Source organism: Sceloporus undulatus, chromosome 2, assembly GCF_019175285.1.
Source record: "Sceloporus undulatus isolate JIND9_A2432 ecotype Alabama chromosome 2, SceUnd_v1.1, whole genome shotgun sequence".
NCBI lineage: Eukaryota > Metazoa > Chordata > Lepidosauria > Squamata > Phrynosomatidae > Sceloporus > Sceloporus undulatus.
Genome location: NC_056523.1, coordinates 140,973,818 through 140,995,164, shown reverse-complemented (window position 1 = coordinate 140,995,164; position 21,347 = coordinate 140,973,818). Strand labels below are relative to the sequence as shown.

General features: G+C 44.0%; 2 protein-coding genes across 2 annotated transcripts in view; one reads left to right on the top strand and one right to left on the bottom strand.

The window, feature by feature from the left end:
* Window positions 1-16,848, bottom strand: part of XYLT2 (xylosyltransferase 2) — a 44,298-nt gene extending 27,450 nt beyond the window's left edge. Inside the window, exon 1 of the mRNA XM_042453357.1 lies at window positions 16,540-16,848. Within this exon, the coding sequence (XP_042309291.1) occupies window positions 16,540-16,698 (159 nt within the window). The 5' untranslated portion in view covers window positions 16,699-16,848. The remainder of the gene's footprint in view (window positions 1-16,539) is intronic.
* A 537-nt stretch (window positions 16,849-17,385) lies between these two features.
* Window positions 17,386-21,347, top strand: part of HEATR9 (HEAT repeat containing 9) — a 61,881-nt gene continuing 57,919 nt past the window's right edge. Inside the window, exon 1 of the mRNA XM_042448113.1 lies at window positions 17,386-17,455. The gene's annotated coding sequence lies outside the window, so the exon portion shown is untranslated. The remainder of the gene's footprint in view (window positions 17,456-21,347) is intronic.

Sequence of the window (21,347 nt, the reverse complement as noted above, 5' to 3'; positions counted from 1 at the left end):
TCAGTGCAGTGCATGGAAACCTTATTCTTATAAGCCTTCTGGGTAAGCATGCACAGAACTGAGCTGCCCTTTGTATATTTGCTGGGGGGAAATGTCCAAATAAGTAAGAATTGCATTGGTCCCACTACTGTGCTTTGGCCCCATTCATTGCTGGAATGTTGCTCCCAAACTGGAATTCAACCGTGTGTGTGTGTGTGTGTGTAAAAAAAAACGGTTCTCCACCCAATTTTGGACAATGTAATTGGATAGCATCAGAACTTTTAATAGAAGATAACAAATTCCCATAATTATAGAATGGTGACATTGTGTAATTGCCAAACTGTCCATTCCCAAACTGTCAGGATTAGTATGAAGCTGCAGCTTTTACACATACCAGTTAATTGCCACATATTGATCAACCCTGGGTTTTCCCCTATGCTTTTGTCTGACTGCAATTTACAACTGCCCTATGATACAGAAAACATATCCAGGGATAGCTGTGTTGGCCATACAGCTCAGTACAATTACACCAAAATTCCACAATATAGTGATACCTTTATTGGATGAACCAAAATGCACCAAATACAGGGTGTACGCTTTAGAAGCTCCACTGGCTCCTTAATTTCTTTCCCCCGTTTGATTTTTAACACCTTTGCCTGATGAAAAAGCCAGTGACACTTTGAAAGCCTGCATCATGTATAGCTGTTTTGTGGATTTTGGACCTATGATAGTTTATGTTTTAACCCCCCCCCCCTTCAATTCATACAAGCAGTCATTCAAAGAAGTGAGCATTATTTGTATACACTTTGGTTTCACCCACAGATGTTCCTCTGCCTTCACCCATCCTCAGTTTTAACCTGGGTCCTCAGGCATTCTTCACCTTGACTTTTTACTGCAGAATGGACAGGTTGTGCTTCACATGAGGGTGTTTTCATGTCCATGTAAAGATAATGGTTAAAGTGAAAATGGGCATTTGTAGTAATTGCCATGACTGCAATCAAAGGGCCAACCCTGAAGTACTTCAATAGCTCAGTACATGGCATTCATGTGTAGAAATCAGAGCACATGACTCAAAAATGTCAAGTTGTTTAAAACCAAAGATGATTTCTTCAGGAACTTGCTTTCGCTTGAGCTATACACCCGCCCCACTCTGCCTTGATGCAAACACTTGCAAAATAAGGATGCTAATCTGTAATAAACCCTCAGGCAAGCCTGTTCACATGATCACAGCTTCAGAAGCAGTGTCATTCTGGATGTGCATCATCAGTGTGAGCAGAGAATGAATATAATTATCCAGGGAACCTCAGCTACAATTATATTGGTGAGCTGGTTAGGACATCGGACAAGGCTCATGAAGCCTGCAGCTGAATCTTCAGTGGACTCCTAGGGGATGGCTGAGTGTGACTCTCCCACCTCTTCCTTTCATCTCCTTAAAGAGTGAGGGTACTTAAAAAAATTCTCCTTGGAAATCATAAAGCGTCAGACATAGAACTGGTCACACCTCTCATTATGTACACTGCTGTAGTTCAGTTTCTATAACCTCAGGAGATACAGTATTGTGGGGAATCAGATGTTTCTTCTCTCTTTATTGGTTGGTCAGGCTCTATAGCCCTCATCCAGAAGGGAGAAAGGTCACAGTTAAGGAGTACTATGTTGAGGCATGGCTAGGTTACCAATGTTTCAGGCCAAGGAAATGGTATGCCTTAGAACCAGATGGTTTCAGGGTGACCGCTGAAGCTCACTGACCCTGCAACCCAGTGGAGGCTACAGTATGCAAAGCTGGGAATGAAGCCCAAACAACTGAAGATGAACTTGCAGCATAAGCAGGCATTTGGTGCTATTAAAAATAATCACCTAGGGCCAGCCTGGGGCCATACCATTTGCACTAACTCATCTTTTCGATTTTTACACATGTCCTGACAGTCAGCAATCTACCCAATTTATCCTGTTGCTTTTGTCTAAAACCAGCAGCTCTGTTTTTAAGCAGGAAAAATACAAGCAAAGATCAAAAACTTCCCCAGGTTTCCACTTCATGCAGGCAGAGATAACAGCTCATTAGTCACCAGGCTGAACCATCTGTTTGGGGACTTATAAACCTGTTTTCTTCACTCAGGAGGTGAGAGCTGAGGCAGGAGATGGGCAAACAAGGGGAGTTCTGCTCCCTGTTCAAAATCATGCAGCCTTGACAGGGTCAGCCAGGCACCCGCAGAAGAAAGGAAAGGCTGCATCCTTTTGGAAAAGAAGAAGCTTGGCTTCAATCACAGGTTGAGGGAGCAAGGAGGCTGCAGTCTGGAAGAAACTGCAACCCGCCTCCCCCCTCCACATACTCCCTCCTTCTGAAGCAAAGATATTTTGTTTACTCTGAGATTTAAATGCCCTGCAGCATCTGTGCATGTACCTCCCATTTTTTTCTGCACAAGCCCACTGCATCATCATCCCAAATGAAGATGCCCTTCAGGACAAATATGTTCTCGCCAGCACTCAACCTGGATGAGCAAATGACAAGGCAAAGAAGGAAAGGAAACTGCCAAACACCTGTCTGCTACTCCGACCCCCCAATGTGAATGGCTTGAGCATTCAGGGTAAGCCTCCTAAATAGCAGCCACAAGACACAGTGGCAGACAGATCCATCTCTCCCAGAAGGAACTGTTCAACTGAAACATGACAGGTGAGAGCACATCCATCCTGTCCCAGCCCTTTCTTCAGCTGCCAGTTAACAGACTCAGTGCCTCTTAATTGCTGCACTGGGCCAAAGCAATGCCTTCTGCTCAAACCAGGGAGACAGAGAACAAATTCCTTCCCAACTCCTATTTAACATTTCTGTAGGACTTCTTGGCCATGCCTAGGAGTGGACCTCTTGCTTCTCACCGAGCCAGTGCTCTCATATTCTTCTCCTTACCACTTAACTTCAGCCTGTCAGCTGCATTCTGAACCATCTACAAAAGAATGGAGGAGAGCAGATTTACTGATAAAACTGTCCACTGAAGAATAGTTGTCTCATAACATCTAGTATCTCCAGTACCCACATGCAGTGTGTCAAGCCCAACAGGATACTAGTTCAAAAATCCAGGCTTCAGTACTTAACACTTAGAAAACCTTTATTAAGAAAGTATAAATCCAGTCCAGTGACATTCATTGTCAGAACTGATTAGGAAGCATTAAAATCTCCTAATTACACTACACACAATTCAAAGTTGAGGTGGGCTTAATCCTTATTCATTATAATTAATAAACACACTTCTCTCTTTCCCATACTGCCCTCTTTATTGTTACAACCAAATTCTTTCATAGAAATGACCTTGAATAGGCTTGGCTTATACTTGCATCTCTTCCAGCATTATTTTAGCACCTATGTCTGAAATAACCATGACTTATCAATACAACTTCTACTGTATAACCAATCACACCTAATTCACAACATTTTATGATGAGCAAGTTACCCATGTAACTCCTGAAACAATGCAAAATATGCCACAGTCTGTGCCCAGGTGGTGCTCCCTGCTCTGCCATATTGTCTGCCTGACCACATCTCACACCAGCACTTCCACATCGAGGACCTTCTTGGCAATGACTTTATTCATGGTTCAGTGAAAAACAAGTTGCCACAGAAGGTCATTCATGCACACAGGACCTAAATAAGTCAACTGGGCAAAACTATCTTTGAAAGCAGTAGCTCTCTAAAGTGTTAAGTGTAAAAACTGGATAGGTTCCTTTGGAGGGCACTATAATCCCCCAGGTAACATAGTTATTGGATATGCTAGCTGGGAGATTCTAGGGGCTGGAGTCCCCCAAATTAAAATTTTAAAGCACTGCTTAAGTGAAGGTCTTTCCCAGGCCCTAGCCATTACAACTGAGGATTGCTTGAAGCAGGATTGGCAACTACAGCAGTTCCACGGCCAATTTTCTGCCCATGTGGCCTTCTGAGAGCCAGAAAGAAAAAGAGGAAGTCCACTTCTGGTTTGAAAAAATGTGCACTTTTAAATGTTGAACAGTGAAGGAAAGGGCCTGCCCCTCCTGCAGAAGTAATTCACTTATTTTTATGGCCAAAAGAGCAGTACAAGGAGTCACAATGAGGGCACCAGCCACCAGGAAAACCTTGGAAGTCTAAACCAAAAAGACTGAGATTAACTTCCATATGCAACGCTTAACATAAAACTGTGGCACAGGCTCTATGATGCTCTGTGACCAAGATCATGCCTCTCTTTCTATTCTTGGAATGTTCAGACCAATCTTAGGTACTGAGCAAAACTTAACCACACCAGCATACCACAAATCTTTATCCACAGCTTCACTTGGCTCACTTTTTAAGGACAATATTTAGCCTAGAATGTTATATTGAAAATCTCTTGGTAGGCTTTACCACCATTGAGTCATATTTCCTATTCGTGTCCCTTAAACATGAGGATGGGAACATGATCTCTCCACTTTCAACATCATGTTAATATATGCCAGCACAATTATACTGGATCCCACAGTTATCCAACCAGTAGTATGACGGCTGCAGTAGTCTTGAGCTCAACCGTCTGTAAGAGGTGATTAGCATCCTGCCCACCAAGAAAAAAAGCAAGTAGGAAGGTTCTCTGTGTGCTTGTGGGAATGATGGACAATATTGGTGGCCCTAATTATGCAACCGCTAGGAAGACACAACCGGTTGTACTACTAATTTCACAATGACATAGTGACTCTAGAGGATTTGAGCCATGGTCTCCACATCATTTGATGCTCTTATACCAGGTCAGTCAATTTAATCCAGGGGTAGGCAACCTTGTTCACTCAGATTGTCTCTGACTATAGCTCACAGAAGTCTTAGCTAGTCAGATCAATGATCAGAAATTCTGGAGGTGATAACCCCAAACACCCAGAAGCTATCAGGTCCCACCCCTCAATTCTAGGGCCCCTTCACCCTTCGGTTATATTTCTATGATCCCATTTTTTCTGCCATGGCTGCATCCTGTGAAATCCTGAGATTTGTAGTATGATCAAAGGAACCAAAGGAGCTCCCTGGCTGAGGATTCTAAAGGCTTTCCCTTCAATTGCTAATTCCAGATTCCACAGTATGCTGCCATGGGAGTTAAAGTGGAACCATAGCATTATTATTGTGTAGTGAAAAAGGGCTCCTAGTTTTTTTTAAAAATGGTTACCTGTGCCTGCAAGTTCAACTCTCATGGTGTTCTCTACTGAGCTACTGTCCTTCTAAGAAGAAAGCCATGTGCAAAACACAAGAAACAGCAAGCTACAGTTCGCTCCTCTACCTGGCACTGTCAATGCCAATATTCTCAGGGAGATGGAAAAACATAGTGATGATGGTAAGATTGCAAAATTGTGGAAGCCAGTCATGCAGCGTAATAAATACACAACAGAATGTGTTAATAACACACAATTGTTATTAACTTCTCTAGTCACAGGAAACTGAAAAACCAAGAATGAATTTTATAGAATCTGTGACAGTATGTTAAAAACAGACATACAATGCTTAACATCTAGATTAATCAATGTCTTGCTGTTGTGTATTTCTTTCTGTTTATCATCAACATGGAATCTTGAATGTCCTCCACCTTTTATTTGCATAATAATTTGATTAAGATATTAAATGATTTGGGGATTTTTGGCACCACACCAATGTGCTCAGAAACCCTCCGGAACTGTTTTACAAATGATCAGTTCACTAACATTAAGGATTCTTCTTGCTCTACCACTTTCTGTCAAGTGAACTATAAGGCACTTTGATTTCTCCACCCTAATGAGCATTTCTTTACATGCTTATGTCTGCTACCTTGAGAGCCTGGTTAAATTAGCAGAAACTCTTCCCCCCATTAATTTTGTGAGAAGTACAATCTTCCCTCCACATTCACTGACGGTAGGGGCACAGGATCCCTATGAATGTGGAAAAACCACAAATAACAAAAACACTATGTTTTTACCTGAGAACACCTCTCTAAGAACCTCTAGGTCCTCCAGTGCAACTCTGCCAAACACTGACCACAGAATTGCACTGGAGGACCTACAAATGCCTTGTGGAGTGTTCTCTCCAGGAACCTCTAGGTCCTTCAGCGCGACGGGGCGATAGCCAATTCTGGGACAGAAGTAAAACTCTTATGGACCATATAGTATTCTAAACTAACCCTGTACACTATGGCCAAAACCCATGATAAATCTTAAGAAGGCAGTTATGAAATGGCCAATTTCATTACTCACTCCAAAACAACAAGATTGAAAAGGAAGATACAGATTAATTTTGATGGAGGGTTGTGGATCTTTTATATACAACTATCTACACTTTTGCCAGAAGATAAACTAAAGCACACATAAATGAGTACTATGTGCACAAATGTATTATTTGTTACATTTATATTCTACTTTTCCTTTGAGTAGCTCAAGGAAATTACCATGGTTTACCTCTCTCCTTTTATTCTCTCAACAATTCTGCAAGATAGGTTAGGACAGGGGTAGGCAACCTGCGGCCCGTGGGCCGGATGTGGCCCGGCGAGGCCTTGGGACCGGCCCCAGCCCGTTCCTGCCGCCGGGGCCTTTGGCCTCTTGTGCGCAGAGGCAAGGGGAGCAATTGTCTATAGACGCCTCAGAAACATGCATTTGTATTAACATTTTTTAAAAAATCAGCAATTTTTTTTGCGTGTCCTTCACTTAATCACTCAGGGAGATTTATGGCTGAGCGGGATTTAAACCTGGTTCTTTATACTAGATCCCAATGTTTATTAAGCTAACTGCTATACATCTTTTTGCCCAGCGTGTCAGGGATTGGTACCATATTATTGCATTCCCATAATTTCCTGGAAACTTATCACAGACCAGGAGCCAATGGCTTGCAGAGACCATCACAGTGAATACACCTGCTCTTACCAATGTCCTTATTTCTGTTACAAAGGGTAAATTGTTACAGAACTGTAACTTTGTTTTGTGAGGGGAAAGGAAGAAACACATGGTACCCAAGCCAGGATTATATAGTTACAAGCTGATTGTAGGCAAAGAAGAAAAGAGATGCTTTCACAGCCAATGGTCAGCATAACCCATTCAAGACCTGGAGCAGATCCCCTGAGATCAGCTCTGGGCACGTGGAACCTGAAGAGCAGGAAATAATAACAGAAGTCCTCACTGGCAGAATGGGCATTGGGCACAGCAAATGCAGAAAGTTCAAACTGTCCGCCAGTCAAAAGAGTCAGCTTGTAACCTGTTCCCTTCAATGACAGAAGAGGGTTCTTCAAGTCTTGAATAAGCACAAAACAACTTAACCCAGTATGCTAGTTCCTAGCACAGCTTGGAAAAGTAACCTTTCCAGTGTCCTAGCCCCAGCCATAGAATTGGTTCACAATAAATAAATAAATAAATAAATAAATAGGGGTATTTTCCTCTTTAACCACCACAAATCTTCATGGATGTTCTATGATGAAAGTGTTATCCACATATTGGAACCATGTTGTAGAAGATACTTCTAGTGGGACAATGGATTCTATGAGCAGAGAGATGGGTTAGGCATGGGAAGCCCCCTGAGCCCCATTATAGCAAACCTTTACATGGAACGCTTTGAAAAATAAGCCTTGGAAACAGCACCAAAAAACTCCACATCCATATGTGGATGACACTTTCACCATCTGGAGCCACGGGGAAAAAGATCTGACAGTGTTTTTGAATAATCTGAACAACATCCACCCAAACATCCAATTCACAATGGAAAAAGAAAAGGAAGGAACATTGCCATTCTTGGATGTTCTGGTTAACCACAAACCAAACCAAAGTTTGGGCCACACAATAAACAGAAAACCTACACACATGGACAGATACCTACACAAGAACTCCAACCATCACCCAGGACAAAAAAAGGAGCACAATAAAAACACTGGTAGACCGGGCAAAAAGGATCTGTGAACCCCACTTCCTGGAAGATGAATTGAAGCATCTAGACTGGGTTCTACAAGCTAATGGTTACTCCAGCTCAGACATCAGAAGGGTTGCCAGACTCAGAAAAACCCAGAGGAGTGAAGACAAACGACCACCCAAAGGGAAGGTATTTTTACCGTACATCAAAACAGTCACAGACAGAATGGGGAAACTGATGAGAAAACACAACCTGCAAATGATCTACAAACTGATCAAGAAAATCCACCAAATGCTGCACTCAGCGAAGGAGAAGAGACACCCTGTCTTGGATGCAGGAATTTACTGCATACCATGCAGCTGCAGACAAGTTTACATAGGGACCACCAAACAGTGTTCAAACATGAATCACGGAACATGAGACACTGTAGACTGGGCCAGCCAGAAAAATCAACAGTAGCAGAACATGTTGTAAGCCATCCTGGGCATAAAATGCTATTTGAAAACACTGAAATTCTGGACCATGCTAACAATTATCGGGCCAGGATGCACAGGGAAACCACTGAAATCCACAAACACCTAAACAACTACAACCGGAAAGAAGAAACCTTTAAGTAAACAAGGTTTCGCTACCAGTCCTCAAAAACACCAAAATCAAAACTCAAAACATGCAAATGAACACCACGCAGGGTGAGGGGATTTCCCAGCAGATGATGGATCATCAATTAAATAGACACCCTGAGGCCTTGCCATTCAATACAGATGCACACACAGATTAACATGTAAATCAGATGCTCTCAACCAAAGGTCACACAGGCGGGATACAAACCGCCGCTTTGTGGCGTTCCCCCGCCGGCGCCATTTGCTCCGCGAGGGAGCTGCAGCATCCAAACCGCGCGGCTCCCGCGCGGAGCAAAAAAAAAGCTCAATTTCGGAGCTTCTTTCTGCGGTGCACGGATGACATAGCGAAGCGCCAAGGGCGCATTTGCTACGTCATTAGCGCCGCGACACGTCTGGACGCTATGCGTCCAGTACGTAAAGATGGCGCCGGCCATGTAGAAGGGCCGGCGCCATCTTGTACGTATTGTATACGTACTAGGGTTAGGGGGGTGCGGAAGCACTGTCCCTTCCTAACCCTAGTACGTATACAATACGTACTATATGGCGGTGTGTATCCCGCCACAGTATCTATATATACTCCACTCACTTCCATGCCATCATTCTCTGAAGACATCAGTCACAGATGCTGGTGAAACATCAGGAAAAACTCTTCTAGAACATGGCAACATAGCCCGAAAAACTCACAGAAAACTGCGGTATAGTGTTGGACTCTGGTGACCAGGGTTCCAATTCTGGCTTGACCGTGGAAACCCAGTAGATGATATGAAGAAATTTGCCAAGATAGGACCACCATACGTCAGAAACAACTTGAAGGCACACAACAATAAACCAACGACTGAAACCAGAACTTCTCTGTGCAAAACATACACATTGCCAATGAGTTATGGTCCCAGTCTCTTTCCAAAGTAACGTCCCAATTTTGCTCTGAGGAGGTAAATAAGGACACTTCCAATATGTGTAACGGAAGAAAGACTGGAAGCAAATAAATACACTTCCCACTTTCCTTGTCGTTGTGGTGAAACAGTGGTCAAATACCTCCAATGACCCAACAAATTAATGTTCAAATCATGTATTTTTACAGCATCAGTCGTCTTCAGAATTAGAGTTCTGTAGTCAACAGACTACAACAGAAGCCAAATATCTTTCTCTGACTGTACATGCAAATAGGAATCCACAGCTCAAAGGGGATGGTAACAGACCAGCCCTGCTATGAAGGAAAATTAGTTGGCCATCTTTGGCAGCCCATTTGGGATGACATGAAGAGGCAGCAAGGGAGGTGGAACACATATTTGTATATTTTTCTGCTTCAGCTACCCAGTTATTATTTTTATACCAGTTCCTATTCTTTCTATACCTGCCGGTTCCAGGTTGATTCAGCTTCCATTCTTTCATAGATTAGTAAGATGAGTACCTAGCTTGTTGGGGGCAACTGGCTTACAGATTGTAAACCATTTAAAGATGCATAGTTCACTATGAATTGGTATGGAAATGGAAATGCTATTGCAATTGCTTCTGGAAGGATATGGTCACAAGGGAAGGTGATCTGTCAGACAGCCCAGTTCCAAGTTTTTTAGGGTTTACGTAACTTGATTATTCTTGGGTATTTGCTACTCAGCTGTGTGTGGATGTGTGTATGGGAAAACATTTGTTGTTCTACTTCCGGACAGCAAAATGTACTGGGTCATCCCCAAATGTGTGAAATGGGGAGTGTGATGAAAGATTAGCCTCCAGTCAAAATTGTATAATCAATAAAGAGGCTGTGAGATATGTTTCAAATAATGCTTTATGACTGAACTGAGATGGGTTTTCTTTTCTTAGTTTTATAATGCTTTCTTTTCTGTGTCTCAATATGCAAAAAGATGTAATACTGATGTGAAAGTTTAATTTCCTTTTGGGAGGTAACTCAGATATAAATAAGATTAGCACTAAGTATTCATGGAGGTGTGTCTTATTTCTCCCAGCTGGAACAGAGATGATATTTTAGGAGACAAACAATACAATTTGGACAGGTTTCAAGCACCTGAAGTCTGTACAGCTGGACAACAACTGTGTTTATTTAGTAATGGCATAGCAATTTCAATAGGACTTACTTTCAAGTGAGTGCATTCTGGAGTTCTGTTTCTACTGGATTCTTTGTATGCATAGGATTATAACCTTGGGATTTATTAGGCTTTCCCAAGCGGGCCCAACCTGAAATGTTGGTCAATAACCCCCATAATTCCAGAATTTATGCTGTCTGTCAGATTATGGAAGTTATGACACAATTTATTCAGATGGCACCAAGCTGGGGAAGGCTAGTTTATATAAGAAGACTACATGATAAACATGCACACACATAGACCGTTTATACTCCAAGGAAAGTAGAAAGGACATGTACAGGCAACACAAATCTTGAAAATAAATAGCTGCCTCTACTTGCACTTTTACCCTATTCTGGACAAAGCCAATTGTACTGTATTGAACAGCCAGGATTTGGGGGGGGGGACACAAGCCACCCCTTACAACTGGCAAAAGCTACATCCTTTCATTTCAAATCAAGCTGAGGTCTGGATTCTTATTTCTTTTGTGGACCCTTCAAAGGCTTGCTTTAAAGGGCTCCATCTCCTCCCTTTCTTGCCACAGCTCCTTCTCTGTCAGAGAACAGCACTGCCCACAAGAAGACCAGTGTTCTGAGTTTGTATTGATTCTTCAGTTGGAAGCTCTTCTGTCTCCTTCCCCTCCCTCGCCCACGTCCTGTAACAGTCTCTCTATTCTTAGCACCAACCTATTATCTTGCAAGATACTTTCTCTGAAAAACAGAACTTCAGGAAGTTAGGAAAACAGGAAAAAGAAAGCTGACACTGAAGGGAAGGTTTTCTGCAAAACAGAACCAAAACAGCTGCTTTAAATCTAGTAAATTTTTCTGAGAAGTCACACATATGTTCAGACTGCAGCAACCAAACAGGGCTTTCACACATCATGAAAAGAGCCCCACATTAAGAGGATTTTTTTTGGTCTGTGTGTGAACTTGTTGCACTAAAAAAAAAAATAAGAATACACTAGAATAACAATTCCAGAATTTTCTGCTTCAAGTCAGTGGCACTTTCAGGGAATGAGAGATCTGCAAATGGTAGGGGGGAAAAGGCAACAACAACAATAACAAAAAGTCCTACAGCATCTTTAAAAGACTTAAGAAATTTAATATGGTCTGGTCTTGTAAAGGAGAACCTCTAGCAATCTTTATCATGCCATTTTTCTTCAACTTGTAAACTGGCCCAAAAGCAACCAAGCAGAACTAGAGCATGAAACAAAAGCCTTTCATCTATAACCCTTCAAAAGAACATTTTCGTGGTCTACCTTAACTGATCTCTGGTCTCTTCTTTTTAAACTATTGCATCTATAGATCCTAGAACTAGCTATTCTTGTAGGAGAATCCTGTCATTAATTTGTTCCTTGTCAGTGTGGCTTATCCCACTATGTTTAGTCAGAAAGCAATTGGTGTAAACATGAAAAGCTGTGACTCAAGCACTCCTGAACTGTGGAAAGGATCATATTCTCTCGCAGTCCTTTTGAGACCTGTTGTATCTTCTGAACAAAGCACACCAAGCATATATTTTTCTTTTTCACAGATCACAGGGCTGGTGATTCCATTAGGCAGGCTGAAGAAGTCACCACATGCAGTAGATTTTTATATGTTACGTAAAGATAGCAAATTGTTTATTATTGAGTATTATGATCACAGTATCACTGTATCTTAACAGGCAAAGGGAATGGAAGTGTTTATGAAATTTTGTGTCTAATGTAGCAAAATAAGCGAACATGGCTTAGGGTTTTCTGCATGGTGTGTGTGTGTGTGTGTGTGTGTGAAGAACCATACTCTGCTCTGCCTTAAAGAGCAAAATGCCTTAGACCTGCATAACCAGGAGCCAGCCAGTCAGCCAAATAAGTTCTATTTATGGACAATGGTAGAAATTTTCAAAAGATGTTTCTCTTCTTTTTTTAAAGAGAAAGTATCCGTAAGAAACCCATAACATCTGATTTTCCAAACCAGAAAGTGGAAAAGAGACTCTTCCTGATTAGCCCACAAAATGCACTACATCAGAGGCAGGCTGGCAATTCCTGTGGTGGAGCCAGAAGGGATCCGATCCAACTAAATGAGACAATTTAATGGTACAGTAAAGGTTTCACCCTTTTTATGTACTAGTACCTCTACGTTAAGATATAAACCAGACGTTCTGGTCAACAGGCTCTGGAAATTGTAACTTTGGAAAATCTTCTAAAGATGATGCAGAACATCAGGGGAAATATGCAAATTCTAACTGTGTAAATCAGAATTAGTCCATGCTAGCTAACTTATTTGCTATAGCATAAAGTAGTTGAAATGCTATGGGTGCTCCAAAGGCTTTAGTGTATGCACTTAGCGAACATGTGTCAGATTCATTTTCTGTTTTAAATCAATTAAAATTATTTCAGTTTTTTAAACACACACACGTTACATTATTCACTTGAGGTCAAGGCACCCAACAGTATTAGGGTTTTCTCATATGGAACAAAGTGATAATTTCTCAAACATTCAAAATTCTATTGATTATTATTTTAATCTTTCAATTATAGATCCGAAGGCTCATTTAATGACTGCTGGTGTAGGCATCCTTCTCCCTTGCCCCACGTTCAGTTTCCTTCCTCAAGTGAACTGGATATTGTGACCTACATTGTGAACAGTTCACCATGTGTTCAGTTCACAACCCACTCTGCTTGAGAAGTCAATGTGTGTGTACATTACTAATGAGTTGGCTATGGGGAGAAACCCAAACCAATGCGTGTTTGAAAGCATGGCAAGAGAGGGGAAGGAAAAGGCCACACAAATTGACCTTTGAACTGCAGGATCAGAGCACCTCAGTCCAAGTCTGGCATCCCTTACATCAGTGGTTCTCAAGCTCTGGTCTTTCAGATGTTTTGAGCTTCAACTCCCAGAAGCCCCAGCCAGCATGGCCAATGGTCAGGGATTCTGAAGTCCAAAGGATCAGCAGGGTCAAAGACTTAGAACTAATGCCCAAGAGGGGTGGCTCCTTCTCCCCAGCACCGTTTTCTGGCTTCCAGATGTCTCTCCAGAGGCAGCTATGGATCAGGCAGGGCCCGTGGGGAAGGGAGAAGGAGTGGACAAGTGCCCTTTCCTCCACCCACCCTCGGACCCTTCCTGACCCACAGCGATCCCTGGGGAGGCAGATGTGGGTCAGGCAGGTCCTGTGGGGGGGGGGGAGTGGGCACGCGCCTGTTTCTCCTCCCCACGGACCTTTTCCTGCCCCCAGTTGTCCCTCTGGAGACAGATGGAGGCTGGAAAAAGGCAGGGAGCAACAACAATGGGCATGCGTATGCCCATTCCTCCTTCTCCCTGGCCTGTGCTGGGCAACATGGCATTGCGTGCTACCCATAGCTCACGTGCCATAGGCTTGCCATCATGGCTCTACCAGCTCACCTCATAGCAGCATTTGCCCACAAGGCAGTGTCTAAATGTAACTCACCATTCTGTTTTTCCCCCCTCCTAAAAGTGTTTATTCTTGGTGTGATCAAGTCTTTGCTCAGTTTACCACTGAATACAATTCTCCAAAACCTGTTGCAATCCAGATTGCCTACAACACCAGCATGCTCCCTTGCGGGTTGGAGATGATGAGAACTATAGTCCAGTATGTCTGGAGGGTATCAATTTTCCTCAAATTGAGGAAAGCTATGGCCTGTTACAGACTGCCAAAATAAAGCTGCTTCAGGTCTCTTTGGAGGTACTGTATGCTGTTTAAATGATGCATGCATCCTAAGAATCCGGAAGCTGCACCAAAGCTGCACTCCAGTGCTTAGGAATGGAGTGTGGCTTTGGCGCGACCTCCGGACTCTTAGGAGCCATGCATCGTTTAAATAGCATACCTCCAAAGAGACCCGAAGCAGCTTTATTTTGGCAGTCTGTAACAGGCCTATGTTTAAACACTTTCTGCCCTTTATTACATCTTGGCCTAGCACCGCCACATGTTTTACTTTACATTTTACAGATACCAGGAAGGGACAATTGTTTGATAAAACACAAATTTTCTCCCTTTACCTTACACAACAGAAATTCTCTGGTTCAAACCTTGGTAATTGAGCTTAGCAGAGTTTGAGTCTCATTACAAAACGTGTATTTGTGTCTACGCCTTCAAGTCACCCAACAGAGCAATGCACCAACTGCTCTACAGTTTCCATACCCAATTTAAATTGCTACACCAAATTTTCTGAATGGGTATACAGTATAAGATACTGCATTTACTTAGGAGCAAGCCCAAAAACAAAGACAATGTCCTATCTCCGTACCTAACAATGTGACAAACATTTTTTAAAGATACATTCTTTCCTGTGTGTAAGTTTGGAGGTATTGCTTCCATGAACATGCTTACATTGCTCCTAGATTCTTGGGAGATGTCTCCATTGAATTTAGAAGCAATTATCTCAGAGCAAACAGGTAGAGAAAAGGAGGGCTGTCTGAATAATAACTACAATAATATAATACATTTTATTTCTTTCCCACCTTTCCTGAAGACTCGAGGTGGGGTACAACATGTTAAAACACAAGTAAAAATGTGTTTTAACACAGTCAAAAACAGATAACCCTACACTTAAAATACAAGGCTATATAATCATTAAAATACACTCATAAGGGTTCACATACAGATTAAAAAGTCATGATTTAAAAGTGTCTGGATAGGCCTGCCAGCTGCATGCTAAAATGCCACCTTCACTATGCGTGGCATCCTCTCTCTCCAGTTTTAATTTTAAAATGGCCAGTGCCCAGATCCTTGGGATGCAGGATCAGGGTGACCAGAGGTCCTAACTGTCAAGGAAGACAAGGCACCCCAAATGTAGAACATTCAAGAAAAATGGAGGATGTGACAAACAAACAAAAAAACCCCAAACAAACCTAAATACACTAATATAAACTCATGCTTCTTAATGATGCTCAGAATGGTGGACATTTTGAAATTCCTCCTGAACTGACAATTGGAATGTACAGCATGTCCTGGAAAATAGGAGGATGTCTGGTTACCTTGTGCCAAACCATCACACGTGGTTCAACCATCAGTCAGCCATCAAGAGCTTGCTACTTACCAGGCTCCCCCAAGTCCTCCATGCACAACCGACCCCACCAAGGGGTCTGCTCCACAACACCACCTGTCCAGGGTTTTAATGCATGATCATGTCTGACCCTAAGGGGCAACAGATCCCCCTCCACCTTCAGTCGGGAGAGTCCCCATCCCCACCTCCATCCCCACGCCTGAAACCCCCTTCTGTCCATCTGGCCCTGATGCAGGGTGACCAGGGGTCCTAACTCCAAAGGAGGATAAGGCATCTCAAAATGTAGAACACGCAATAAAAATAGTGGATCTGGCCAAGGAAAAGCTAAAGACACTCATACAGATATAAATCCATGCTTCTTAGCTATGCTCAGAATGGAGCAAATTGTGGGATTCCTCCTGGATAGAAGGATGGAATGTAGGCCATGGCCTGGAAAAAGGAGGATGTTTCTAGGCCCTCTGCCCCCAAGGGCTCCCTTCCTTCCCACCCAGAGTGATCAGATATCTTAATCCCAAAGGAGGACAAGGCACCCTGAGATGGAGGACAGTGAGGAAAAAAGAAGAGCTCCAAACACTCCCAGAAATGCCAATGCATGCTTCTTGGTCCTGCTCAAAATGGAAGACCTTTTGGGAATTCCTCCTGGACAGAAAGTAGAAATGGAGGGCTTTCAAGAAAAATGGAGGACATTTCTAGCTAAAGGCTCGAAACACTCCTAGAAATGTAAATGCATGCTTCTTGGTCCTGCTCAAAATGGAGGACCTTTTGGGAATTCCTTCTGGAGAGAAGGGGGAAAGGGAAGGCATTCCCAAGGAAAAGCTCCAAACACTCCTAGAGATGTCAATGTATGCCTCAGTGATGCTCAAAGTGGAGGACCTTTTGGAATCCCTCTTGGGCAGAAATGGAGGACCTTCCCAAAGGGGAGCTCCAAACCGGCTCCTGGAGGTGTCAATGCACGCTTCTTGGTCCTGCTCAACATGGAGGGCTGGAAACGGAGCCCTGCCAGAGCCGCCAGGGGAAAGGAGGACGCCCTACCTGGCCCTGCTGGCCGCCCTCCTCCTGCTCCTCCTCGAGGCTGCTGAAGCTCCACACCACCAGCAGGCCCTGGAGCAGCAGGATGGCCAGCGCCGTGGCAAGGGCCAGCTTGTACCGCCGCACCAGCTTCTGCACCCGGACGCTGGCCACCATCTTCATGCCCGGCAAGGAGAGAGAGAGAGAGGGAAGGAAGGAAGGAAAGAAAGAGAGAGAGAGAGAGAGAGAGAGAGGAGGAGGAGGAGGAGGAGGAGCAGGAGGAAGGCGACCGAACCCAGAAGCCTGCAGACCGCGGGGGCGAGCACGCACGCTGCCCCGGGGACGCGCACGCCGCCAAATTGGGGAAAGGGCGGGGAGCCTTGGGTGGGCTTTGCCTCTCTGGGTTGCTCTGGGTTCGAATCCCGGCTGGGCCAGGGAGCCCCCTAAGTGAGTGCCACTCTCTCAGCCTCCAAGGTAAAGCTCTGGCCTCCTCTGAGCAACTCTGGCCAAGGAAGCCCAGCACAGGCTCACTCACTGCGCGCCTTCAAGGCCTTGGGGAGGGGATTTTCTGGGCCAGGCTTGTCTAGAGGAGGCTTTTCCCTTGGCCGCCTTCCCCCTGAGGAGGCTGAGAGAGGGAGGCCTCAAGGCAGAGGGATGGGAAGCAGGGCTGCATTCCTCCCTCTGCCTTGGCCGGGCTGGCGGGGGCTGAGGGGAGTTGCAGTCCAGCAACAGCTGCCAAGGCACACGATCCCCTCCCCCTGCATTCAGGGATCCCCGAGGGAAGGGGGCTCCTGTGCCAGATAGCCTTTCCCTGAGAAGCCTCCCTTGGGAGAGGGCCAGCAGAGGGGCCCTCCTCCAGGACCTCATGGCCTCCATTTCATCACCTTCTTCTGCCCAGGAGGAGCCCCCAAAGACCCTCCGTTCTGAGCAGGACCCACAAGTGTGTGTCTGTATATCTATATCTGTCTTTGATCCAGTCTTCCATTTTTCTTGGATGTCCTCCATTGGGGGGGCTTGTCCTCCTTGGAGGAGGAGGAGGAGGAAGAGGGGGTTCTGTCTCGCTGCCCTCCTCCCGGGGAGCGGAGCGGAGGCAAGGGGGGCGGGCGAGAGGGGCTCCAGCGCAGGGCCTCGGCCGGTGGAGGGCCACCGTTCTGGGGCTCGCTTGGTTGCCAATTCCGGTTTCAAGTTCGATTAAAGGAGGCCATGCAGTTGCCCAGCAGAACTAGAGATGGGAAAGCCAGGGGTTGGGGAAAGGCAGAGGGCAGCAAGGCTCCTCTCTGAGCCTGGGGAGGGGGGTGTCTACACACACATCTCTCTGAGTTTGTGTCTCTCTGTGTGCTTATATGTCTGTGTCTATTTGCCTGTGTGTGTACAATATAAATCTGTGTGGTGTGTGTGTGTGTGTGTGTGTATATATATATATATATGTCTCTCTCTCTGTATGTGTGTATATATACATATAAATATATATGCATGTGTGTGTCTATACATATTGTGTATGTGTGTATATACACCCATCCCTCCACATTTGCTGGGATTTGGGGCACAAAACCCCTGTGGATATGGAAAAACCACAAATAACAAAAACACTATGTTTTTACCTGAGAGGACTCCTCTCTAGGAATCTCTAGGTCCTCCAGTGCAACTCTGTGTCAGCATTTGCCAGACACTGACCATACAATTGTGCTGGAGGAGCTACAAATGCCTCGTGAAGTGTTCTCTCTAGAACCTTCAGTGGGACTTTTGGTTAAAGTTGACCATAGAGTTGCACTGGAGGACCAAGATAGTCCTAGAGAGAACATATTAATAAAATCAGTGAATGATCAAATCCACAAATGTCAAAGCAGCAAATGTGGAGGGACAAGTGTACATATGTATGGGTGTATGTATGTCTGTGTATCTGTGTGGGTGTCTGTGATTTGTAAGGTACAGTTTAGGGATGTAGTTTTAATTGTAATTTATTCACCAGTGACCATTTAAACCAGTTTGTTGGCTAGGCAATCTTTCTTTAACAGGAGGCAAAAGGAAAACTTAACAATATTAGGACATTACCATAGAGTGCAGAAAGCCACTGCTCTGAAGTCCCAAAGTGAATGAATGATTGGGTATGCACCACTGGATACATGCATCTGTGAGATGAGAGCCAGCATGGTATAGCGGTTGGAGCATAGGATTAAGAGTTTAGGACTCTGGAGTTCAGGATTTGATTCCTTGTTTGGCTGGCCATGGAAACCCACTGGGTGGGTGATCTTGGGTGAGTCAGAAAACCCAGTGATAGGTATGCCTTAGGGTTGCCATAAGTCAGAAATGACTCGAAGGCACAGAACAACAAGAAGTCTGTGAGACAGGGTATATACCAGAACGCTTCCAAAAATCAAAGTATTTGTAAATCATTCATTGGGAAAATCAGATTAGAAAAAGAAACAGAATAAGAATGTTGGACTGGAGGAAAAGCAATATGTGATACTTAACTAAGAACTGGCACTGGTTCTGTCTAGGCTTGCCCTGGGAAGCACAGCTAATAGTGAAGGATGCTGGGCATTTCAGTCCATGAGTTTTTAGATGGCCATGCAATGTCCACCCCTGAATACTAGGCCTTGGATTGTTCCAGCCCCTTGAAAAGATGGAATAGGCTCAACTGTTCATTCAGGCTTCAAGAGACGAATCAATGCTTCAGGTTCCCTCAGGCTCATGTTGACTTCACTCTTCCAGAGAATGAATGCAGCTGACATGACCTTGTTTGTACACCGACCTTAGTTGTTTGAGCCAGTATGTTGGGGACCCTCAGTTCTGTGAAGCCTTGGAGCAATCTCACCCCTTTCTCCCATCCTACCCCTGGTCAAATCTTGGGAAAGGTTGTGGGTTTTCTTTAAAATGTTCAGACAAATGAATAACTCATGCAAAAGCAGATATTAAAAAACACCAGCAGAAACTATCGGCTTGTTTTGAGCAGCAGGCAAAGCTTCTCATCAGAATACATCCTAACTGGGGAGAAACTCAGGTAGACTTCCACTATAAAACAAACCTACCTCCCAAAGCAATGTTCATCTGGCTGTTGGTGAGGCTAATGCATTTGAATCAAGGTAGAAACTTTCCCCATAGTTTTGTTTGCAAGGAGAAAGAGAAGATATAGGCCTGTTACAGACAGCCAAAATAAAGCTGCTTCGAGTCACAGTGGAGATATGGTGTTTCAATGATGCATGCGTCCTAAGAGTCCAGAAGCCACACCAAAGCCCACCCTAAGCTGGAGCATGGCTTTGGTGGGCTTCTGGTCTCTTAGACGCATGCATCATTGAAACCCATTCTCACTGGACCGAAGAGTTTATTTTGGCTTCTTAACAGGCCATAGTTACTGTTTATACTCATGTATAGTCTAGAAAGTTGAGTCAAAAATGACCCAAAACACCTGGGTCGACTCATCCACAGGTCAATGCAAGTGCTGTACCTTAATCAAAATAGGATCCATCTCCTCTCTGAGCAGAGTGGCAAAAGGTAAGAGCTTGTCCATCTGGGAGAACCTACAGAAGCACCAACCTCCTCTATGCTCTCCACTGTGGGTACTGCTTCTGGCCATTTTTGAATGCTTGGACAGGAAAATAGTAGCATACTGTTTGGTATCATATTTTTCCTTTCCTCCTCATTTCTTACAAACCCTTTGTTGCATGCCCCGGTTTTTACCCTGTACATTCAGAAAAAGCAACATGGTTTATACATAATGAAATAAAACGTGGGTGAGAGTCAGGTGACTCAGCAAACCAATTGGGAACCAACAGGTGTAAATTAATAGAATTACAGTCCTAACTGCCAGGACAGAATTGCAAAGTGGATAATTTGACACACTGACAATTGTAATGGTCAAGGCTGAGATATGAAATCATTATTGTAGGATGAAAAGAGAACCAATGAGAAGGTGTACATGCCTACTGTTGAAACAGACAACATGGTGGGTACCAATGCCATTGACTATAATAATTTGCATCCAATGTATTTTGGGGTAAGGGGTAGTATAGTGGATAGTGAGGAGTAAGTATTGTTTGGTTGGATAGTTTTGGAGCGTATAGTAGAATAAGTAGATCTTTATATAAGATACTGATTTTCTTTTGTCTGTGAAGCTACAAGAACCAGCTGATCCTGAAGAAGGGTGAAGACTTCTGTGAAGCAAGAGTAAGGCTTGGGAGTTGTTGGGGCTCAGCCTATTCTCTGTAACTCTCTAAGCTATAAACCTGGCAAAACTGGTCAGCGCGGTGCACAACCAGTGGTGAGTTTCGAGCCAGAGGGAAGAGCTACACTCCCATCATCCTGCATGCATATACATAATTTAGTCTCAAAACCTCCTCCAATTTATACTGAGGTCATCTATAGTTGAGTATAGTATACGTACCAGGCCAAGTACAAGTCTAGCTCTCTGCTTTGGTTAGAAAGAACAATTACAGTGGATTGCAACAAGACACAGATAGGATAGAAGACATGCAGATATTGTGAGGAATTTGGCTTTAGGTTAGGGTTGGCATAAGTTGTCCACTAAAACGCCGGGACAAAATGTAGGACAAATCGAGAACCGGGTAGGACACTGCAGGACAAAACTCAGCCCAAATGTGGACATTAAGCCCTCCATTTTTCTTAAATGGTCCTACATTTTGGAGGGCTGAGTTTTTGTCCTGGCAGTTTGTCCTCAGTTTTGGTCGAGATTTGGTCCTATGTTTTTGTCCGGGTGTTTTAGTTGACAATTATGGCACCCTAGCTTTATGATCAGGGCTGTCTGGGCTGGGTAGAGATGGTGTGCATGAAGATCCCATGGGAAAACGGGATCTAAGAAGCCTTTGCACAAAAGA